This window comes from Nycticebus coucang, chromosome 1 (assembly GCF_027406575.1).
Source record: "Nycticebus coucang isolate mNycCou1 chromosome 1, mNycCou1.pri, whole genome shotgun sequence".
Classification (NCBI taxonomy): Eukaryota; Metazoa; Chordata; class Mammalia; order Primates; family Lorisidae; genus Nycticebus; species Nycticebus coucang.
Genome location: NC_069780.1, coordinates 37,554,785 through 37,576,160, shown reverse-complemented (window position 1 = coordinate 37,576,160; position 21,376 = coordinate 37,554,785). Strand labels below are relative to the sequence as shown.

The following is a 21,376-nucleotide window of genomic DNA, read 5'->3' as shown; positions in this document are numbered from 1 at the left end:
CCAGTACTCAAACTCTCCACTCAATTCTCCCTGTCCTCTCCTCCACTTCCGGCTATAATCCTCATCCTCAGCGCCCGCGGTCCACACCAGATTGAGGAGCTCCGCGGGGCTCCGGGCCCCAGCTAGTTTGAATCCAAGCTCCGGGGTGGGGTGTAGGGGTGATTCTGCGAGGAGGTGGGAAGTGCACTCCCTTCACTGGTGATCTCAACGCAAATTTGCCCAGACCTCTCTTGCGAGAGAGCTGGCAGGTTTTACTATTTCCCAATCGTTTGCTCGCCAAGCTCCCTGGTCCACGCGCCTCAGGGATGCGCCCCGCACGCTGAAGCTTCATTCAAAGGGAGGGCAAGGCGGCCCACGAGGTTGGGATTGGGGGATGTGAATGACCTCCAGGCCACTTCCTCCTTCTCTATGCCCTTCCTCCAGTCCTCCAGCCACCTTCGCGTAAACAAAACCGCCCGCAGGGAGGGAAGAGGTCTCGCTCTTTCTGCGCTCTCCCAGGCAAAGGGTTAATTTTTCCAATCGCACGAGGGGGAGGAGATTTCCCTGTAGACGAGTAAAAAGGGTGATGGACAAACGTGCAGGCACTAAGACCGCAAGGCATTCATTTCCTCCTACGGTGCATGCGGACGCCGGCAGGAGGAGAGCCCCAGAGAGAGGAGCTGGGAGCGGAGGCGCAGGCAATGCTCAACCCTGGATGTAGCTGAGAGGCTGGGAGAGAGACCGACCGCCGGAGACCCAGCGGCGAGGGGAAGACCTAGGGGGGTGGGTGGGGGAAGCAGACAGGAGAGCACTCGAAATCAAGCGCTTTACAGATTATTTTATTTTGTGTAGAGAACACGTAGCGACTCCGAAGATCAGCCCCAATGAACATGTCAGTGTTGACTTTACAAGAATATGAATTCGAAAAGCAGTTCAACGAGAACGAAGCCATCCAATGGATGCAGGAAAACTGGTAGGTGATGCTTTCGCCTGATACTGTTCTCGGCAGCCCTGCGCGTCTTCCAGGAGCGCCTTCAGCTCGGTGTGCTCGGTCCGGGCGTGAGTGGACCGGTGACTCGCAGGCAGCCAGCCGGGCGCCGAGTTCTTAGGTCTCCCGGGTGCAGGAGGCACCGGGCTGCGTGAAACGCACGGTCTGTGGGTGCCCCTGTGTGAACCGCGGCTACTCGGGCATCTTTTATGTCGATTATATAACATACAACATATATGTGTGCATAGAGTGATGTCTGCACGGCAGGGAAGGCAGGGGGGATGCCTCCGTCCAGATACCACACCTTTGCTACCTCCTGGTTTTTATCTACATTTGGGTTTTCGTGCCCGGCCTCCCACAACCCGAGTGTGTAAGGCAGCGAGGGAGGACCCCGTCTCCGGCTCCCTTTAACCCTGTCCCGCCCGCAGCGCTCGCGCCGGTCCTCGCCCTCTCCCCATCTCGTGCCCTTGCTGTCCCCTTGCAGCTCTCCCACCGCACCGTCCTCCTCCGGCTGCCCCCTTTCCGGGACCCCTTTCCCCACGCGGATCCCTTTCCGGTTTCATAAACGAGCCGGAGTGGGAGGGAGAGGAGGAGGGGACAATGAAAACAGTAATGAATGAAAGCGAGCGAGTGGAGCCACGCCATGATTAAGTTTCTGTTTTACGGAAACGCCTTTTGGACGCATTCACTCCTAGTTCAGTGCGAAGCTCCTGGCTGGAGTTCTGGCACACGGACTGAAAGGCCCTCGGTCCGCAGACTCCTTGGGGGCACTTCCCCAGAAAAACTTCTAATCGGGAAAAATACCTTTCTGTTTACTGTATTCCCTCCGCCAGTCCTTTTGAAAATCCCCATGTGAGAGGCCATCTCGTGTCACCTTGCAGTTTTAACAGGGGAGGTGTGCTCATGTCGCGTCTTCCTTGCAGACCGATCTGTGGTAAAGGCATTCTCATTCCCCTCTTCCTCCTAACCCCCGGTCTGGCGATCAGTAAAGGGCTGGCCCAAGGCACCCGGGAGCTGAGCCTCGGGGTGGCTCGGTGGAGGAGGGTCCGGCGGCGGGGGCTCCGGGGAGCCGGGGGATTCCGCCCGCCGCGTGTCCCCACGCCCCGGCGACCGGCCTCCCCTCCCTCCTCTCATCAATGGGGAAATTGGAGACGCCGGCGCGCGGGCGGCTGTGCAAGGTTGGTGCAGTAGGAGGGGGGTTCCGCGGGGCCGGAGCCGAGGGGAGGGTTCAACTTCCGCTCCTCCGGTGCCCTGGAGTTGCCGACCGGCCTCGGGAGGCGCCGCAGCCTCTCCCGCCGGCTCCTGCTCGGCCGGCTTCCCGCGGGCCGGCCCCGGGCCCACTGGCCATTTGCCGCGGCAGCCGGGCGGGCGCGCCCCTTGGGCCCCGCCTGCTGGGAAGCGAGCTGCGGCGTGGTCGGCGGAGGCGGCGGAGGCGGCGGGCTAGGGGCCCCGGGGCCGCGTCAGCCGGAGCTGGAGTCTAAGAGGGCGTGCGGGCCGCTTGGAGGGACGGGAAGTGCTGCAGGCACACGGGTCGCGGAGCTGCGTGGCCCCCGGGGCCGCCGAGGCCGTGGGCCCTGGGCTGGGTCCGGAGGGTGGCTGCGCACCGCGGATCCTGATCCGGAGTTGATTAGACCTGTATGGGCCTCGGCGTTTCGGGGAAGCGGAGCCCTCAGGGCCCTGCAGCCTGGGGTCCCTCGCAAGCCCTTCCTCCGCCCGCGTAGGTGGTGGCGCTGAAGGCGGGAGGGGGCGGCGACCGGCGCGGACGGGCTCTGGGAGCCGAGCGGCTGGCCAGCTTGGGGCCCGGGTCTTCTCTGCAGCTGTTTGTCCTGTCCTCTGGCCGCGCTGCCTGGGCGCATCTTCCTCCCCCAGCAGCCGGTGCCACCGCTCTGCATTTTCTAATCTCTGCTTTCTGCAACTTGCTGCATCCTGGGTGAACCTGCCTGCCCGGAATTTGCTTACTCTCACCCTTTGCACTGCGTGCCCGCCTTTCCTAGCACCTCCGCGGTCGATACTGCCTCTCTTTGACTTGTTGCCTTTTCTCTGAGGAGGCTTCCTATGTGTCTGAAGGTTCCATTTCCCGCCTCTTCTTCCCATTCAAATTAGTACTCACTGAACCAGACAGGTCCTAGCTCTCGAGACCGAAAATGTCAAGAATGTGTCAACTTATCTTCTGTTAAGCAATGAATGACTGGTTTCCTCCTAGCTCTTTATCTGGACCTTTCTTCTGCAAGTATCTTTTCCTCGCTTTTATGGGCATGGATATTCACATACAGTCCATCAGCTCTTTAGGACACAGTTCTCATCTTACTCCACTCTTGATTTTGCAAAGCGCCTGGCAGTATTAAACGTGGCAGATGCTTGGGGAAACTCTTGTCCAGTGAGTAAAAATGTTGATTGGTGCCCGTTTGATCTCTAGCATTGCTTATTTTTTTCTTTTGTTTTGGCCGGGGCTAGGTTTGAACCTGCCACCTCCAGCATATGGGACCGGCGCCCTACTCCTTGAGCCACAGGCGCCGCCCTCTAGCATTGTTTATTAATGCCAGCTTTAACCTGCTTCCCAGCCCCCCAGGCCCCAGTGCCTCCCGGCCCCCGTTGTGAATACTGTGTCCATCACCCTGGCCTCTGCCCTCTTTGTTATGTGTGTTCTTGGATTGCAACGGTGGTCAAAGAACTCTTGCAGGCTGTCATCCCTGCTGGAAACTCTTCCGGACCTTAATTGTCTTGCTTTCTTGTGTTTTCCAGACTTTCTTCCAATATCCTGAGGGTTCAGTTTTATATATTATTTTCCTCTCTTCTCCCAAAAACCCCTGCAGCTAAAAAAGTCTTGAACAAGATTTTCTTCACTCTTGGTTCACAGGAGACTGGGAACTCCATAACCAAGGCCTAGACCAGTGGTTCTCAACCTTCCTAATGCCAAGACACCACAATAGTTCTCATGTTGTGGTGACCCCTAATCATAAAATTATTTTCGTTGCTACTTCATAACTGTAATTTTGCTACTGTTATGAATCGTCATGTAAATATCTGATATGCAGGATGGTCTTAGGTGATCCCTTTGAAAGGGTCTTTCGACCCCCAAAGGAGTGGCAACCCACAGGTTGAGAACCACTGGCCTAGACTCTCTTGAGGGGAACTTTAGGAAACCACATCTTAAGCCTTTTTCAGAATAATTAACATGAAAGGTTTGAAGCAGCTTGTGGAGGAAAAACACAATATAGTGAAGATTCTATTCTGTCTTTCCAGAATTTATTTGTAAATGTCTTTAAATCTTAGTATCAAACAAAACTTGGTAATTTAGGGATAATTTTAAGAACCTTATCTCAAAAATGAGCTACCAGGAGTGGTGTTTTGCCAGTATGCCTTCTGCACTAACTAGCATTATTTAAGAGGCACTGAAATAAGGATAGTTTTTAAAACATACCCCATAATTCATACTTGTTAACCATAGCAGGAGTTAATGGATTGGGGCCCCATTTTTGGAGTGGTGTTTGTATAAACACTATTATACAAGGGTTCAACTGATGCTAATTAATCAAGTTTATTGCTGCTTTAGTGAGTGATTGACCTGATACTCGTTGACCTAGATATGAAATAAGTACTGTAGACTTTTTACTTTTCCAGCCAAATTATATATATATATATATATGATTTAGAATAACAATTGAAATGCAAAGTAATAAACATTGCCTTGGAGAATCATTCTTACCCTTAGGTTGAAACTGTGTGTCCAGTTGAAAATACACTGGGTAATATTATCTGGTAAATGAGAATTTATTATTATGAGGTAGAGAAAGGAAAGGGTCTGCTTTTACCTCCAAATACCATTTTAAAGTTCCAATTTTACACTGGAAAGCCCTTGTAATTTTACACTGAAAATAGTGGCATTTTGTTCTTTCACGATTCTCACTAATCTCTGACGTAATTTAGAAGAGCTGCTAGCAAGGGAGCAAAATCACCTAGTGATTGGTAAGGTAACATAAAATTCATTGACTTAGAAGGGAAGCTGGGTTCACACTGCCTGCTTCTCTTTCAGCAGCCTGCCAGGTTTGTGCTAACAGCAGTGGAGGCTAGTTGCTCTAGTTGTAATTGTCTGGCCAATGATGATTATCTTCTGATGTCGGCTGACACGGTGCTCACCAATAGGAAAGCAGGAGGCCTGTGCTGACTGCTGTAACATTATGTATGTGAGGTGACGTCTTCAAAGGGCTTGCCTAGAACCTCGTGAAACCCTCCCCCCCTCATCTTCCACATATCCAGCCTTTCAGTGCTTTGTATATTTTTCTAACTTTCTCTCCTCTCTCCCTGTGGTGACAGTTATAAAAGGGTATTATTGTTTTTATATTTTCCATTCTGTATTTTAGAGTCTATGGATAGTGTAGGAATTTCTAGAATTAAATACAGTTCTGCTGAGGAAACCTTTTTTTACTCACCAATCTGTTTTTACCAAAAGAAAATTAATGGAATGAAAGACTTTAAAAGGCAGTGTACCTCTATACGTTGTTTCTTATAGATGGAAGTTTGGAAAATAACACAATGCATGATCTCCAGATAAAAGAGCATTAGTATTAGTATTTTACTTAAAATACAGCAGCTTAATGTTAAATGAAACTTTTCAAATGCAGGCATACTATTTAGCTGTTGTTTTTCCCCTAGTGAAGATTGCTTTGAATTGCTCCCTGAATCTTCCTTGTGACCTTCTGTGTGCATTTGTGAGAAAAATGGCTGGAAGATAGTGTAGTCTGTGGCCCTGAGTGGAACAGAGTATGCCAGAGTTTCATTTGATCATTAACTTTACAGCAAATACAAATTTGGTCACTGTCTAGAAAAATACTGTGTAGTTTCTTATTATATTGTTTGGTATTTATTCTGGAGAATCACAGTTCATAGTCATTTTGGGATTGAAAAATTCTTAGTGTGAGAGGCTTAACTTGTCATTCAATAAACTTTAGAAGCACTGAGATATAGGTGTAATATGCATTAGATTAATAGTGAGAAGAATACAAAAATGAAATGAAAGATTGTGATCTGTTTTAGTCCAGAAAAATAATGAAAAATTGTGCTAGAACTTTGACCTGAACATTCATGCATTTTTAAAAAATGATAAATATTCATGCAGTCCTCGTTGGTGTAGGATTCCCAGAAATGAAAGCCAGCTTAGTGCAAAATATTTCATGATTATACTATCCATCTAGATATTTGTATTAATTATAAATAGTATGTGGTAATTTTTAAGAAAGGCCTTTTGCTAAATTGGAAGTTAATTTTGTGGTCTCCAGATTACCTGTTGCTGTCCTGTTTGATGATGATTCTGAAAGTACCAAGATACAGCACTGGAATTTAAGTACAAAGTTGACCCACTCCATATCTTTAAATACATCCTTGAAAGAAGAAGCTTTCAGCTTAGATAGTGGAAAAGCTATGAGGTGAATGGAGACGTAGACAGTTATCCTATACCTTCCTGAGTATTTCTAACTATCTAATCAGTCTTTCAACAAAGGAAAATGAACTATGGCACTATTCTGGCAACTCAAGAATTTATCTTCAGCAATCTGGAATATTTCAGGTCCAGATATTTTCTGACATGGGTTATCAAAATAAACTGTCTTGATGACTTATCACGTGTTCACAAATGGACACAGGTGAGCTGAACAGCCCTTTGTTGATAGGAACCAGGAATCAGCTTTACCTTTACTTTCTGTACTAGCCCCTATATTCAAATCTACCTACTGCCATTTACTTTCCATTTGTTAGGAGAGCTCAGGTATTCATGTAGGCAAGTCACCTATTCCACATATATTGCTTCTATTGATAACCATAGGAGATCTGAGTTAAAATATAATTTGGCTTTATTGTAATGTTAAGGCTCATAACATTATTCCTTTAACCATAGTCTGATTTTTTTTTGTGTGTGTATACAGGCAGCTACAAATGTTGGCATATTTAGATTTCAGAGATTTTTTTTTTTTTGAGACAAAGTCTCACTATGTTGCTCTTGGTAGAGTGCTGTAGTGTCACAGCTCACAGCAACCTCAAACTCTTGGGCTTCAGTGATTCTCTTGCCTCAGCCTCCCAAGTAGCTGGGACTACAGGTGCCTGCCACAATGCCCGGCTATTTTTAGTTGCAGTTGTCCTTGTTATTTGGCTGGCCCTGGCCAGGCTCGAACCCACCAGCTTCAGTGTATGTGGTCGGCGCCCTACTCACTGAGCTACAGGCAGAGATTTTTTTCCTTTTATTTATTTATTTATTTATTTTTATTGAGACAGAGTCTCACACTGTGGCTCTCGGTGTAGTGCTGTGGCATCATAGCTCACAGCAACCTCCAACTCTTGGGCTTAAGCAATTCTTTTGTCTCAGCCTCCCAAGTAGCTGGGACTACAGGCACCTGCCACAATGCCCGGCTATTTTTTTGTTGCAGTTGTCATTGTTGTTTAGCAGGCCTGGGTCGGGCTCAAACCGCCAGCTGCAATGTACGTGGCCGACGCCCTACTCACTGAGCTGTGGGTGCCAAGCCAGCAATATTTTTATAATTGCAGAAAGCCATGACACTTTCAATGATACTTCTATTGTAAAATATTCACAATCTCATCTAAAATAGACTGTAATTTTCTTTTTTTTTTGAGACAGAGTGTCCACTGTCACCCTCAGTAGAGTGCTGTGATGTCACAGCTCACAGCAACCTCAAACTCTTGGACTTCAGCAATTCTCTTACCTCAACCTCCCAGGTACCTGGGACTATAGGCGCCGGCCACAACGCCTGGCTATTTTTTTGTTGCAGTTGTCATTGTTGTTTAGCTGGCCTGGGCCGTGTTCAAACCCGCCAGACTGGGCATATGTGGCCGGTGCCCTACCCACTGAGCTACGGGTGCTGCCCTGCAACATTTCTTACAAACCTTTAGCCCATAATCTTTCTGTGTACTTCTGCATACTGATCTTGGTTCTAGACTCTGGGAGTTTGTTTTTCTACCAGGTACTGTTTGCAGCCAGGTTTTTCTCTGGGAGGTTTTAGTAGCTGCTTATAAACAGCCACCCTCTGTTGATAGTAAAGCAAAAAATGTATGTTAGGGATATCTCTATTATTGGAAATCAGCTCCTGTGATGTGAGGAATTGAAGAGTACATTTTGTTTGGATTTATCAGTTTTGAGTTCTTTTCCAGATTTCTAAAGTAAGGCATTTATTATAGGAAAAAGAAAGAAAAACATGGCGGAGCCCATAGACCAGTAGTTAGGGCGCCGGCCACATACACCCAGGCTGGCCCCCAGCCCAGGCCTGCTAAACAACAATAACAACTGCAACAAAAAAATAGCCGGGCATTGTGGCGGCCGCCTGTAGTCCCAGCTACTTGGGAGGCTGAGGCAGGAGAATCACTGAAGCCCAAGAGTTTGAGGTTGCTGTGAGCTGTGACACCACAGCACTCTACCGAGAGCAACATAGTCAGAGTTTGTCTCAAAATAAATAAGTAAATAAATAAAAACATTACAAATTAAAGATGCAGAAAAAAATACCTGTAATTTGTATCCGGGAGCAACCATTATTATCTTGCCACTTTCAGCCTTGTTTCCACGTTTTAAAAATACACAGTACTTTAGATCATTCGGTACATAAAAGCAGACTGAATTCCCCATTATGTGCCAGGAACTGCACTGGACATTCAACTTTTGTTTGTTTATTTGATAGAGACAGGGTTCCTGACTTTGTTGCTGAGGTTGAAGTGCAGTGGTACAGAAATTATTTACTACAGCCTCAAACTTCGGGGCTGAAGCCATCTTCTCACTTCAGCCTCCAGAGTAGCCCAGATTAGAGATGGGGCCTACCACCCCTGGCGAGTTTTTTTATTTTTATTTATTTATTTTTTGCAGTTTTTGGCCAGAGGCTGGGTTGGAACCTGCCACCTCCGGTATATAGGCTGGTGTCCTACTCCTTTGAGCCACAGGCGTCACCCTGTTTTTTTTATTTTTTGTAGAGATAAGGGTTTCACTCTTCCTCTGGCTGGTCTTGAACTCCTGGCCTCACATGAACTTCCCACCTCAGCTTCCAAAGTGTTAGGGTTACAAGATTGGGTCAGCGGGCCCAGTCCCATTGTCTTACTTTATACTTATTATTTGAATTCTAGAGAAATTCAGATATTGTCCTTGTGTTTTTGCTTTTGTGAATGATCTGCACATGTCCTTTGCTAATTAGCTTATCTGTTTCCACTTGGGCTATATTAAGAATAATAGACACTTACCCACCGTGACTAGTCACAAAGAACATCTCCTGGGTGACTTCTGTGGCCTCTAAGATACTTTCTATAGTTGGGAGCAGATCTATCAACTAGTTGAGTATATGAAATAGAAATGTGTTTTCTATCGCCATCTAAATTAATAGGAACAACTGTTTATCTCTTTATAAATAACTTAGAGGTTAATAGCCTTAGGAGGACAGGAGGGAGAAGCGAAAAGGAGACAGACCCTGTGTTGGGTCCATCCAACAATATGGGTAGAGAGGGACCCATTTCTTTTGATTTTCCATTGTTCTTTGGACTTTGCTATTTTTAATTTTTCCCATGATGATAGTATTCACTGTGGAATTACACAGTGGTGGTTAAGCCCATGAACGGTAGAGCCAGTGTGTCTGGAGTCAAAGTCTGGTTCCATCGTTAGGAGCTCAGTGATCTTCAGGCAGGTTAATTAACTTCTCTTCACCTCAGTTCCTCTAAATTGAGAGTAGTAGTATTGGATGTGGAAGTATCATTATCTTATATGAAGATAATGATATCAACAGGTCTACCTTAGCAGGCTATGAAGACTGAGTGAGTTATTACACCTTAAGCTCTTAAAACGGTACCCAACACATACACTTACTGTATCATTATTGCTGTCTGCACCTTGGACCATGAGATTAACAGCCCAGGAAGGAAAAGGGAGGCTGAATGGGATGATAATTCCTGAGGTAACCCCAAATGGCCAATGTATCCTTCAAAGATGACATACAGAGCCACATTATGCAGGAGCCACCAGCAAGGTAGCCACTAAGAGAAAAAGAAAGCATGATGTTAACTCCACCCTCAAGAAACCTGTCATCTGGGCGGCGCCTGTGGCTCAAGGAGTAGGGCGCCGGTCCCATATGCTGGAGGTGGCGGGTTCAAACCCAGCCCCGGCCAAAAAAAAAAAAAAGAAACCTGTCATCTACTTTGAAAGATCCTGGCAGGAGAAAACATCATTAAAAGAAATTTGGTTTAATAAGAATTGTGGGGACTCAGCTGTATTGTGAACATTTGAAAATATTTTCCAGAAGATCTGCTTTAAATTCAGTCACACTTAGCACAGTGTGAAGAATAGGCAGCCCTGGTGATAGACACTGATTACTAATTTCTTTTCTATGAAATACTCATTTACTAATTTATTCTGCAAAAGTATCTAATTTCTATGTATGTTAGGGACGCTAGAGATACCGAACGCTAAAGATGACATTACTCTGTATTAATCACTGAAATGATAGTGGCTGAAAATTTTGGAGTTACATAAACTTTCAAGTTTATGCTTCAAGTAAGTCTGGCCGTTGTTCAAAGATTATTTAATTTCATTGACAGGACTGGCTGTTAATGTGGCTGAAATGTGGTAAGCCAGTGGAAGAGAAACCTGTTAAGTACAGTCTTCTCTTTAAGGTTCTTAGGGAGTAGGGTGGGGTGGCATCTTCCATCTGCTTAGGCCTCCCCTCAGAAGCGCCTCTTCCAAGCCTAGGGTAGCTTGGACACCTTGTGGGGGGAGCACAGATAAAGCATTCCTCGCTACTGCAGTTGTGTGGTCACTACCCAAGATAATAATGTGGTAGGCTTGTGTGGACTGTCCCTCTGGGCCCTTACCTACTGCAGAGTATTCTCTTTTCAGACCTAGTGTTAGACGTGTTTAGAATTTGTGGTGTTAACACTTGAAGATTGGAGAATGACCCTAAAGTCTTGGGAAGTGAAACAATTTTATTTTGCTAAGGTCAAATTTGAGAACTGTCCATGTGTCAGAGCAGTTATATGATGTGCTTTCTCTGTTTACTGTCTGGTAGGTAGTAATTCTTAGGAAGAGGTAGAAACTTTATGCCTTATGGAAAAAAATGGCACTGCACAGGACTGCAACAATTGATTAAGAGGTCACAAAACATTATGATGCTTAAGCAGAAGAGATACATGGTCTTATGTAGTTTTCTATAGTAAAGGAGTAATTTTTAACCTTTTTGCTCCATCCCTCTAAAAGCAATTAAAAAAGTTATGTGCTGGTCAGGCAAAGTGGCTCAGGCCTATAATCCTAGCACTCTGGAAGGCCAAGGCAGGTGGATCCCTGGAGCTCATGAGTTCAAGACCAAACTGAGCAAGAGAAGACCCTGTCTCTAAACATAGCTGGGCATTGTGGTGGGTGCCTATAGTCCCAGCTACTTGGGAAGCTGAGGCAAGAGGATCGCTTGAGCCCAAGAGTTTGAGGTTGCTGTGAGCTGTGACACCACAGCCCTCTACTGAGGCTAACGTATTTTGCTAAAACGGCTGCCACACAGTGTTTTGTAACATGGCAAAGCTCATACTATACATGACATTCCGGAAAATTTAAGGACACCATTATCAGTAAACACTAAGGTTATCTTGAGTGTTTGGGTTTATTTATTTATTTGGGACATGATGTTGCTCTATCTGCTGGGCTAGAGTGTGATGATGTCATCTCAGCTCACTGCAATCTCAGATTCCTGGACTCACACAATCCTCCTGCCTCAGCCTCCCAAGAAGCTGGGATTGCAACTACATCCCAGCATGCCCAGCTAAGTTTTCTATTATTTTTATAGTAATTGGGTCTTGCTCTTGTTCTGGTCTGTCTCAAGATCCTGGCCTCAAGCAATGCCCCCACTTCCCAGCGTGCTGGGATTACAGATGTGAGCCACTGTGCTCTGTCTGTAGTTTTTAATTATGGTTCTTGCATTCACATTTGCAAGATAATAGTTTTTTGAACCCAGGTGTTGTGATTGCTGATGTTTTATGTGATCACACCACTTGGTTGATCCTTGGTTCTTCTTAAGTTGTTCGTAATTACTGAATTCTTTTTCCATTGCCAAGAGTGAAGTGTGGGGCAAAAAATGTTTGAGAAACATGCTCCATGTCCGTGAACCTTAACCTGGTATTTGGGTCAGACTCACCTAGAGAATTTGTTTTTTCCAAAATACACACGAACAGTCTTCATCTCAGAGATTCACGTCTTACAGGTCTGTGGAGGAACCCAGACAGGTATTACTGGGTAATCTTTCCACTTACCTTGGGGAGAAGCACCGTTTGCTCTGTGTGACGTTAATTCCATCCCACATCTTTTGGGTCTGTCTTCTCAAACCATTGATTTCACAAGCTAAACTCCGTTCTCAGCTTGCTTGCTCTTCCCTTGTCATCTGCCTGGGACCAGGACATGAACATAACTCAGCACCCAAGCTAAAATACTCAGCCCTTTCCTTCCTACCTGTAGTTCACAGCCAAGTCCTGTGTGATCTGGCTCTCAGCTCCATTTCTCTCAGTTCATTCTACCTGCCGTTGGCTTCCTTCAGGCCTCCACCACTACTTTTAGTCTCCTGAATTACTCTCCTGACTCCCATTATCTTTCTAAGTATGACATACTCTGATCATGTCATTCCTGTGGTTGGTTAAAAGCCTTCAATGGTTTCCCCTTGTCTATGGACATACAAATTGTTTCCAATGGTTTGAAAGGTTGAAAGTTCATCCAAAATCTGGCTCCACATTCCCTTCCCAGTGTTGCCTTTTGAAACACCCTTCTTCCAAAAACCTTTCACATCTCTTCCCATCAAAATCCATTGTTCCTTTTTGGTGGTTTGCTGGTACTTGGTTCTCAAGTGGATAAGCATTTTCTCTGAAATCAGTGCTTACCACAGACTTTGGCATATAATCACACTGATGTGTATTGAATAGATCAATGCACGTATGCATGGATACCAAGGCTGTTCTTTCACATACACGTATATCTGATTGTGTTATCCTGTACATCTTTATATTTCCTTAAACGAGTCATGGGAGATGGGCTAGTGTTTTACAAATTCTTATTTTATTCTCTTTAATTTTTTTTTTTTTTTTTTTTTTTTTTTGAGACAGAATCTCACTCTGTCACCCAGGCTAGAGCACCATGGAGTCAGGCCAGCTTACAGTAACCTCAAACTCCTGGGCTCAAGAGGTCTAATTGCCTCAGCCTCCTGAATAGCTGAGCTATAGGCTCCCACCACAATACCCAGCTAGTTTTTCTAGGATGGTGGGTCTCGATTTACTCAGGCTGGTCCCAGACTTCTGAGCTCAAGTGATCTTCCCACCTCCTTCCCAGAGTGCTAGGACTACAGGTGTGATTCACCAAGCCCAGCCTCTTAAATCTTATTATTTATTTATTTATTTTTAGACAATTTCACTTTGTTGCCCCTGGTATGGTGCTGTGGAGTTATAGCTCACAGCAACCTCAAATTCTTGGGCTCAAGCGATCCTCTTGCCTCAGCCTCCTCAGTAACTGGGACTACAGGTGCCGGCCACAACACGGTCTCTCTCTAGCTCAGACTTGTCTCAACCCCTGAACTCAAGCAATCCACCCACCTTGGCTGCCAGAGTCCTCGGATTGATTATAGGTGTGAGCCACTGTGCCCTCTTATTTTTAACAGGAAAAAGTATTTACCATGACTAATTCATAGTACATTTTTGTAAATTGTTGGGGGGAAATCATACCAAAATGGCAAAATGTAGCTGTGTGAGGTGGTAAAATGGTTATTATTTTTTTCCCTTCTGCTGTTCCCCTTTACTCTTGTCTGTTTATATTTACACTGTGCAGAAGTGTGGGTGGTATGATTATATATGTGGTCTCATTTTTCCATTTTGTGCTTTAACTACAATGCAGTTGCAGTTGAAAGATAAGTCTCATTTTATAAAGGTGTATGTGTTATACCTGGGGTCAGGTAACAGACTGGATGTAAAAGCAAACATTACCCAATCTGGTTAAATGCAAAGGCGTTTTGGGAGGGCTTCTAGATGCACATTCTTTTACTCCAAATCAATCTGCTTTCTGAGATTAAGGTAGAAATGAGCCATAGTGTTGATGACACAGTAAACTTCTTTCTGTTTTTCCAGTAATAATTTATGAAGTTTGATTAGTTTTTTGTAGGAAAAGGTCATACTTTTTTAAGGGAAGGTGATATAAGACATTAACTTTGGCATTACAAGTTTTACCTGTGGACTCAGGAGTGTATCTAACAGGACAGAGGCTCCCTAGAGGCAATAGTCATGTAATCTAACAGAGATAAAAGATTGAACATAAACTTGTCCCTAGAGTGAAAAAAATGAATAGAATAATTGGCTCAGGGACCTTGTGGCACCTGGAAACAGATGCTGCCTGCAAACCTGGAATACATTGTTAACAAATGTGTCTAGGATTGCCAAATGCCTATGAGATTGTCTCTGATTTGGAGGAGCTAGAAGGATTTTTTTATTCTCTGAGTTTATTTATTTATTTATTTTTTGTTGCCGTTTTGGCCAGGGCCAGGTTCAAACCCGCCGCCCTCAATATATGGGGCCGGCACTCTACTCACTGAGTTTTTTACTCTCTGAAATCAAGGTTATAAAGAGCCATAGCTCAGAGGCCAGGCTCTGAGGACCCAGAGAACCTGGTGTGTCTTATCTGGTAGGAAGCCCCAGGGATCTGGCTGGGAGCCGAGTGACCAGGCTTTTTACAGGACTCCTTGGTAGAGCAGATCTTACTGGTCTTGGGCCTTGCTTGGGACTCTTTGCTTCTTACAGGAATTTTTCATGGAGAGGAAAGAGATATTGCCTTTGAGTACACAGAAAGTAGCATTTTTATTTAGTTTTGCTTTACATTTTATTTACCCTGTAGTTGACCAAGTTAATCAGAAGCTAGGAAGTTAGCCTAGACAAGAAGATTTGCCCTTTCATACCCATCTTTTATTCTCCATTGATTCTGTTATTAAAGGTCAGAGAATGTTTCAAGTTACCCCAGCTACTTGCGAGTTTGAGGTGAGAGGACTGCTTGAATCCATCCCGAGCAACATAGGGACACCCCACCTCTAAAAATATATACATATGGTATGCATTCTTTAATAAATCTCTGTAAATGACTCAGTGAATCTTTATCCTTTCTCTAAATTTGACAAAATTCCATTCTTAAGTTATGGACAACTTAAATAAGCATTATTCCCGGATGCTAGAAGGCAAAGCATAGATAAGAAACATCTTAGAGAAGGGCTGTTGTGGTGACTCATGCCTGTAATCATGGCACTTTGGGAGGCCGAGGTGGGAGGATGGCTTGAGGCCAGGAGTTGGAGACTACAGCCTGGGCAAGATAGCAAAACCTCAGCTCTACAAAAAAATTTATCCAGGAATGTGCCTATAGTCCTAGCTACTTAGGAAGCTTGAGGAAGCTAAGTGGGCAGCATCACTTCAGCCCAGGAGTTTTAGGTTAGAGTGAAGTATGATCACACCACTGCACTCCAGACTGGGTGACAGAGCCAGACCCCATCTCTCTCTCTCAAAAATAATAACAACAATAATAATAATTAGAAATATCCTAGAGCAGATTACATCCTTGAAGTAAATTTAATCAATGAATCTACTAAACATATATGATTTTCTTCCATACCATTGAAAGAAAAGGTACATTTTGCTCAGGTAATTTTTTTTTAAGAAAGCTTTTTTGCACTACAAAAATATATTATTAAAACATTTAAAAAATTAACTATCCCAAAATAAAGCATAAGAAATTTATGCATCGTTTTATGTTCTATAGCAACATGTTTATATCTGTCTATATGGAAAATTACAATTTACTAAACTTAAAATGTTGTCACCAGAGCCATGTCTATGAATACATAGGTGCAGTCTCTTCCATTAAAGAGGAGAACAAAGGCTATAAATGTGCTTGTATGTTTCCCCTTTAAACCATTAAAGCAAGAATGTTCACATTAATAATATTTAAATTGATTTTATTATTATTGTTTTTGAGATAGAGTCTCATTCTGTCACCCCGGGTCGAGTGCTGTGGCATCATTGTAGCCCATAGTAACCTCAAACTCTTGGGCTCTAGCGATCCTCCAGCCTCAGTCTCCTAGCAGCTGGGACTACAGGCACAAATTTTACTATTGCTAATAGAGATGGGGTCCTGCTCTTGCTCTGGCTGATCTCTGAGCTCAAGCGATCCTCCCACCTCAGCCTCCCAGAATGCTAGGATTATAGGCGTGAGCTACCCAACCCATTCTTAAGTTTATTTTGAAAATAAACTTTAATTTTAATGCTGTATACTGTGACTATTTGGTAATTAAAAAAATCATCCTTGAACTTGGATGTTCCCTAACAATGTGCAAACAATGTCCCCCAATTGTACGTACCCTTATTAATCTGAAATAAATAAAAAAATCAACCTTTATTAATGAATGGACTTGTTCTTTTTAAAACCAGCAAATGTTAATTCTAACTTTTAGTTCTACTGGTACAGTGAGCAGATACCAACATATTGTAACTGCTGTCTGGGCTTACATTGTGGGTGTTATTTCATATGGATAATTCAGGCAAACCTGAGATTTTTTTTTTTTTTTTTAATTTTCATTACATGGATGAAATAACACACCCACAGGGAAAAACTATGTGGGACAAACTAGCAGAAAAGACTGTGCCGTGTTTTTAAGCATTGTACTATTGATGAAGACTGGAAAGCTCAGCCTCAGAGATCTGAGTTTGTCAACTTTTTGTGGGGGCTATTTCTTCACCGCAAAGCATTTAGTTTCCAGGGGGTCCCTTTTCCCTAGTAAGCCTGGAGGGACGAGGGATAGGGACTCAGAAGCTGGTGAAACCACACTTGTGCTACCTTCTCACAAGGGAGTGTAGAAAAGAACAAGAATCGGATATGACTAGAGGCCCCCTTCAAGATTAAACTTTACTCTGTGGGAAGAATACATAAGCTCTTTTTTGTTGTTGTTGTTTTGAGACAGAGTCTCACTCTGTTGCCCCAGGCTAGAGTGCCATGGCATCAGCCTAGCTCACAGCAACCTCAAACTCCTGGATTCAAGCAATCCTCCTGCCTCAGCCTCCCAAGTAGCTGTGACTAATTTTTCTAGTTTTAGCTGAGATAGGTATGGCTTGGCTTAGGCTGGTCTCAAACTCTTGAGCTCAAATGATCTTCCACCTCAGCCTCCCGGAGTGCTAGGATTGTAGGTGTGAGCCACCACCCCTGCCCTGTAGCCTAGCCTTTTCTCTTTTTATAGAATGAGCATTTTCCCATGTTAAGTACCTCCTGCACCAAATTATGAAGGAGAGAATTATGTTTCTTTAATGTAATGCTCTGGCTAACATGTTCACAGCTTGAAGAGATGCATCTCACTCTTTTTAATCCATCTTTCTTAGAAGACAAAGGGAAGAAACCTAGTGGCTGAGTACAACAGAAAGTATAGTGAATGCACCTGTAATCCTAGCACTCTGGGAGGCTGAGGCGGGTGGAGTGCTTGAGCTCATGAGTTCAAGACCAGCTTGAGCAAAAGTGAGACCCTATCTCTACTAAAAAACAGAAAAACTGAGGCAAGAGGAGTGCTTGAGCTCATGAGTTCGAGACCAGCCTGAGCAAAAGTGAGACCCCATCTCTACTAAAAAATAGAAAAACTGAGGCAAGAGGAGTGCTTGAGCCCAAGTTAGAGGTTTCTGTGAGCTATGACACCACTGTATTCTACCCAGGGCGACAGCTTAAGACTGTCTAAAAAAAGAAAAGAAAATATAGTGAATGATAGTAATAATATGGTTTTAAGTTTGACCAGTAGAATACAAAGTGTAATAAATTTCAGATTATTTTCTTCATAGATTATGTCATCTTTGAGTGATACTCATCAGTTTGTTGTGCACAATATACATGCTGATCAAGGAATGCTGGAGACACTTTTTTTTTTTTTTTGAGACGGAGTCTCACTGTGTCACCCTGGGTAGAATGCTGTGGTGCCATAGCTCACAGCAACCTCAAACTCTTGGCCTTAAGCGATTCTCTTGCCTCAGCCTCCCAAGTAGTTGGGACTACAGGTGCTCACCACAACACCTGGCTATTTTTGTTGCAGTTGTCATTGTTGTTTGGCTGGCCTGGGCTGGGTTTGAACCCACCAACCTCGGTGTATGTGGCTGGCACGGAAACCACTGTGCTACGGGCGCTGAGCCAGAGACACTTTCACATAAGTCGAGTTGTAAGCTTTTGTGTTTGTTCAATGGTTTAATAATGTTGTCAGTGATCTAGGTTCCACCCAAGTTTCTGTTTTACCGTCCATAGTATCAACAGAGTACCTTCCTTCCCTCCTTCTTCCTCTCTTCCCTCCCTTCCCTCCCTTTCTTTCCTTCTTTTCTTTCTTCCCTCTCTCTCTCTTTATTTTTTTTTCCCCAGACAGAGTCTCTGTTGCCTGGGCTAGAGTGCCATGGCATCCGCCTAGCTTATAGCAACCTCAAACTCCGTAGCTTAAGCAATCTTCCTGCCTCAGTATTTCAAGTAGTTGGGACTACAGACACCCACCACAACACCTGGCTAACTTTTTCTATTTTTAGTAGAGACAGTCTTGTTCTTCCTCAGGCTGGTTCTTCCTCAGGCTGGAACTCCTAAGTTCCTAAGCTCAAGGGATCCTCCTGCCTCAGCCTCCCAGAGTGCTAGGATAATAGGCATGAGCTACCATGTCTGGCCACAGTTTTTTCTTAATAGTCACAAGGTGTCTGCTGTATCATCAGGCTTCTCACACTAGCTTCCTAAGCAGAAAGGAAGGAAGATGGCAAAGGAGACTTTTTAAAGTTCTTTTATCAAGGGGGGAGACTCCAAGCAAAGTTGGTCTTTGTAAGTAAGTTTACAGAAGGATTTGCTCTTTTTTTTTTTTTTGAAGAGATGGGTACCTAGGGGTGCCTTGGCTCAGGCCTGTAATCCCAGCACTCTGGGAAGCTGAATTGGGTGGATTGCTTGAACTCAGGAGTTAGAGACCAGCCCAAGGAAGAGTGAGATCCCATCTGTACTAAAAATAGAAAAACTGAGGCAAGAGGATCACTTGGGCCCACAAGTTTGAGGTTGCTGTAAACCATAATGATGCCATGACACTCTACCCAGGGTGACAGCATGAGATTCTGTCTCAGAAAAAAAAAGGTAGGGTACCATTCAGTTGGTAGGCCAAAGTATAGTATACTAAATAAATAAATAAATATGGCTTGGTGCTTGTAGCTCAGCGGCTAGGGTGTCAGCCACATACACCGGAGCTAGCGGGTTTGAATCCAGCCTGGCCTGCCAAACAACAATGAGAACTAGAACCAAAAAATAGCCAGGAGTTGTGGTGGGTGCCTATAGTCCCAGCTACTTCAGAGGCTGAGGCAAGAGAATTGCTTAAGCTCAAGAGTTTGAAGTTGCTTTGAGCTGGATGCCATGGAACTCTACCCAGGGCGACATAGTGAGACTCTGTCTCAAAAATAAACAAATAAATAAACAAACAAGAAATAAGAAAAAAGACAAATAATAAAAAAGCAACCCCCTGCCCCCCAAAGTACAGTATAGCAGTACAATCATAAGTGTGCTCAAGCAGTCCTCCTGCCTTAGCCTCCTGAGTCTGTGGGATTATACTGGTGAGCCCTTGCAACCAGCTGGATTTGCTCTTATCCATAAGATCATCTCATTGGTCAGGACTGGGTTACATTGCTTTGTCCACCCTTAAACTGTTTCCTGAAGAAGACCCTGATTACCAGTTTTGCTTTGCCTCTTCGAGCCAGGCACATTGCCCTCCACACCATATCAGTGAAAGTGTATTAGCAAAGATGGGGAAATGGGTTGCCTGTAAGGTCATCTTTCACCATGCAAGCAGAAGAGTAGATACCTGAAGAGGAAAGAAAAGATTATAAAGATTATATGATACTTTTCATATGATTCCTCACAAATAGAAAGGTTTTATAAGAAGGTAGAAGCATTTATTTATTCCTGTTAATGTCAAAAGTAAATTATTGTATAAATTACTTTAATCTCTAAAGATGGAGCTCTGAGTACCAGTCTACTAAGGGAAATGCAAAGAATAATGCAGGCAGCACCTGTGGCTCAGTGAGTAGGGTGCCGGCCCCATATACTGAGGGTGACGGGTTCAAATCCAGCCCGGACAAACTGTAGCAAAAAAAATAGTTGTGTGTTGTGGCCAACGCCTATAGTCCCAGCTACTTGGGAGGCTGAGGCAAGAAAATTGCCTAAGAGCTGGAGGTTGCTGTGCGCTGTGATGCCATACCACTCTACCGAGGGCAACAAAGTGAGACACTGTCTCTAAAAAAAGAAAAGAAAGAATGAATAATGCCTAAACAAGGTAGAAATAAAGTATTAAGACTATTTGCTGTTATTGTCTCTGTTGGATAATAGGTTACAGTCATGTGATAGTTACAAGGTACAGAGGAACAATAGTTGTAATGTGAGTGCTGGGCTAGACTGCCTAAACTCTAATCCTTGTCTAGCTCTGTAACCCAGTTTCCTTATCTATAAAATTAGAATAACAATATTGACCTGATAGAATTGTTGCAATGATTCGATGCATTAATATATATAAAACATTTCTTTCTTTCTTTCTTTCCTTTTTTTGAGACAGAGTCTCACTTTGTCACCCTCAGTAGAGTGCTGTGGCATCATAGCTCACAGCAACCTCAGACTCTTGGGCTCAAGTGATTCTCTTGCCTCAGCCTCCCAAGTAGCTGGGACTGTATGTGCCTACTACAATGCCCAGCTATTTTTAGAGATGAGATCTCCCTCTGGCTTAGGCTGGTCTTGAACCTGTGAACTCAGGCAATCCACCCACCTCAGGCCTCCCAGAGATCTAGGATTATAGGTGTGAGCCTCTACGCCCAGCCTATGAAACATTTTTTTAATGCCATTTATGTTTTAGTTATGTTATTATCATTGATGTTAAGTGTATTAGTATTGGCCGAGTGCGGTGGCTCATGCCTGTAATCCTCGCACTCTAGGAGGCTGAGGTGGGTGGATTATTTGAGCTCAGAAGACAGAGACCAGCCTGAGCAAGAGCAAGACCCCATCTTTACTAAAGATAGAAAAAACTAGTCAAGGGTGTCATGGTGGGCACCTGTAGTCCCAGCTACTCTGGAGCCTGAGGCAAGAGGATAGCTTAAGCCCACTAGTTTGAGGTTGCTGTGAGCTGTGATGACGCCATGGTACTCTACCCAGGGCAACAGAGTGAGACTCTGTCTCAAAAAAAAAAACAAAAAACTAAAGGATGTGTCAGTATTTAAAATTTTACCCAGTACATTCATTCTCTCGTGGTGTCCCCACTGCAACCTCGTGAAATAGGAATTCTCATCCCCATTTTTATAGGTGAGAAAGCATTTTTATAGTGCTTTCATATATACTGGTTGTGTATGAACCCAACACTGATT

The 21,376-nt window shown here is 44.2% G+C and overlaps 1 protein-coding gene across 2 annotated transcripts in view; it reads left to right on the top strand.

Moving 5' to 3' along the window:
- Window positions 1–515: 515 nt before the first annotated feature.
- The window catches only part of ELOVL6 (ELOVL fatty acid elongase 6), a 144,269-nt gene continuing 123,408 nt past the window's right edge, over window positions 516–21,376 (top strand). Inside the window, exons 1-2 of one of the 2 annotated variants that reach the window (XM_053566099.1) lie at window positions 517–677; window positions 832–952. In XM_053566099.1, the coding sequence (XP_053422074.1) occupies window positions 864–952 (89 nt within the window). In that variant the 5' untranslated portion in view covers window positions 517–677; window positions 832–863. Of the gene's footprint in view, window positions 953–21,376 lie in introns of both variants that reach the window. The other variant, XM_053566020.1, reaches the window with a different exon arrangement.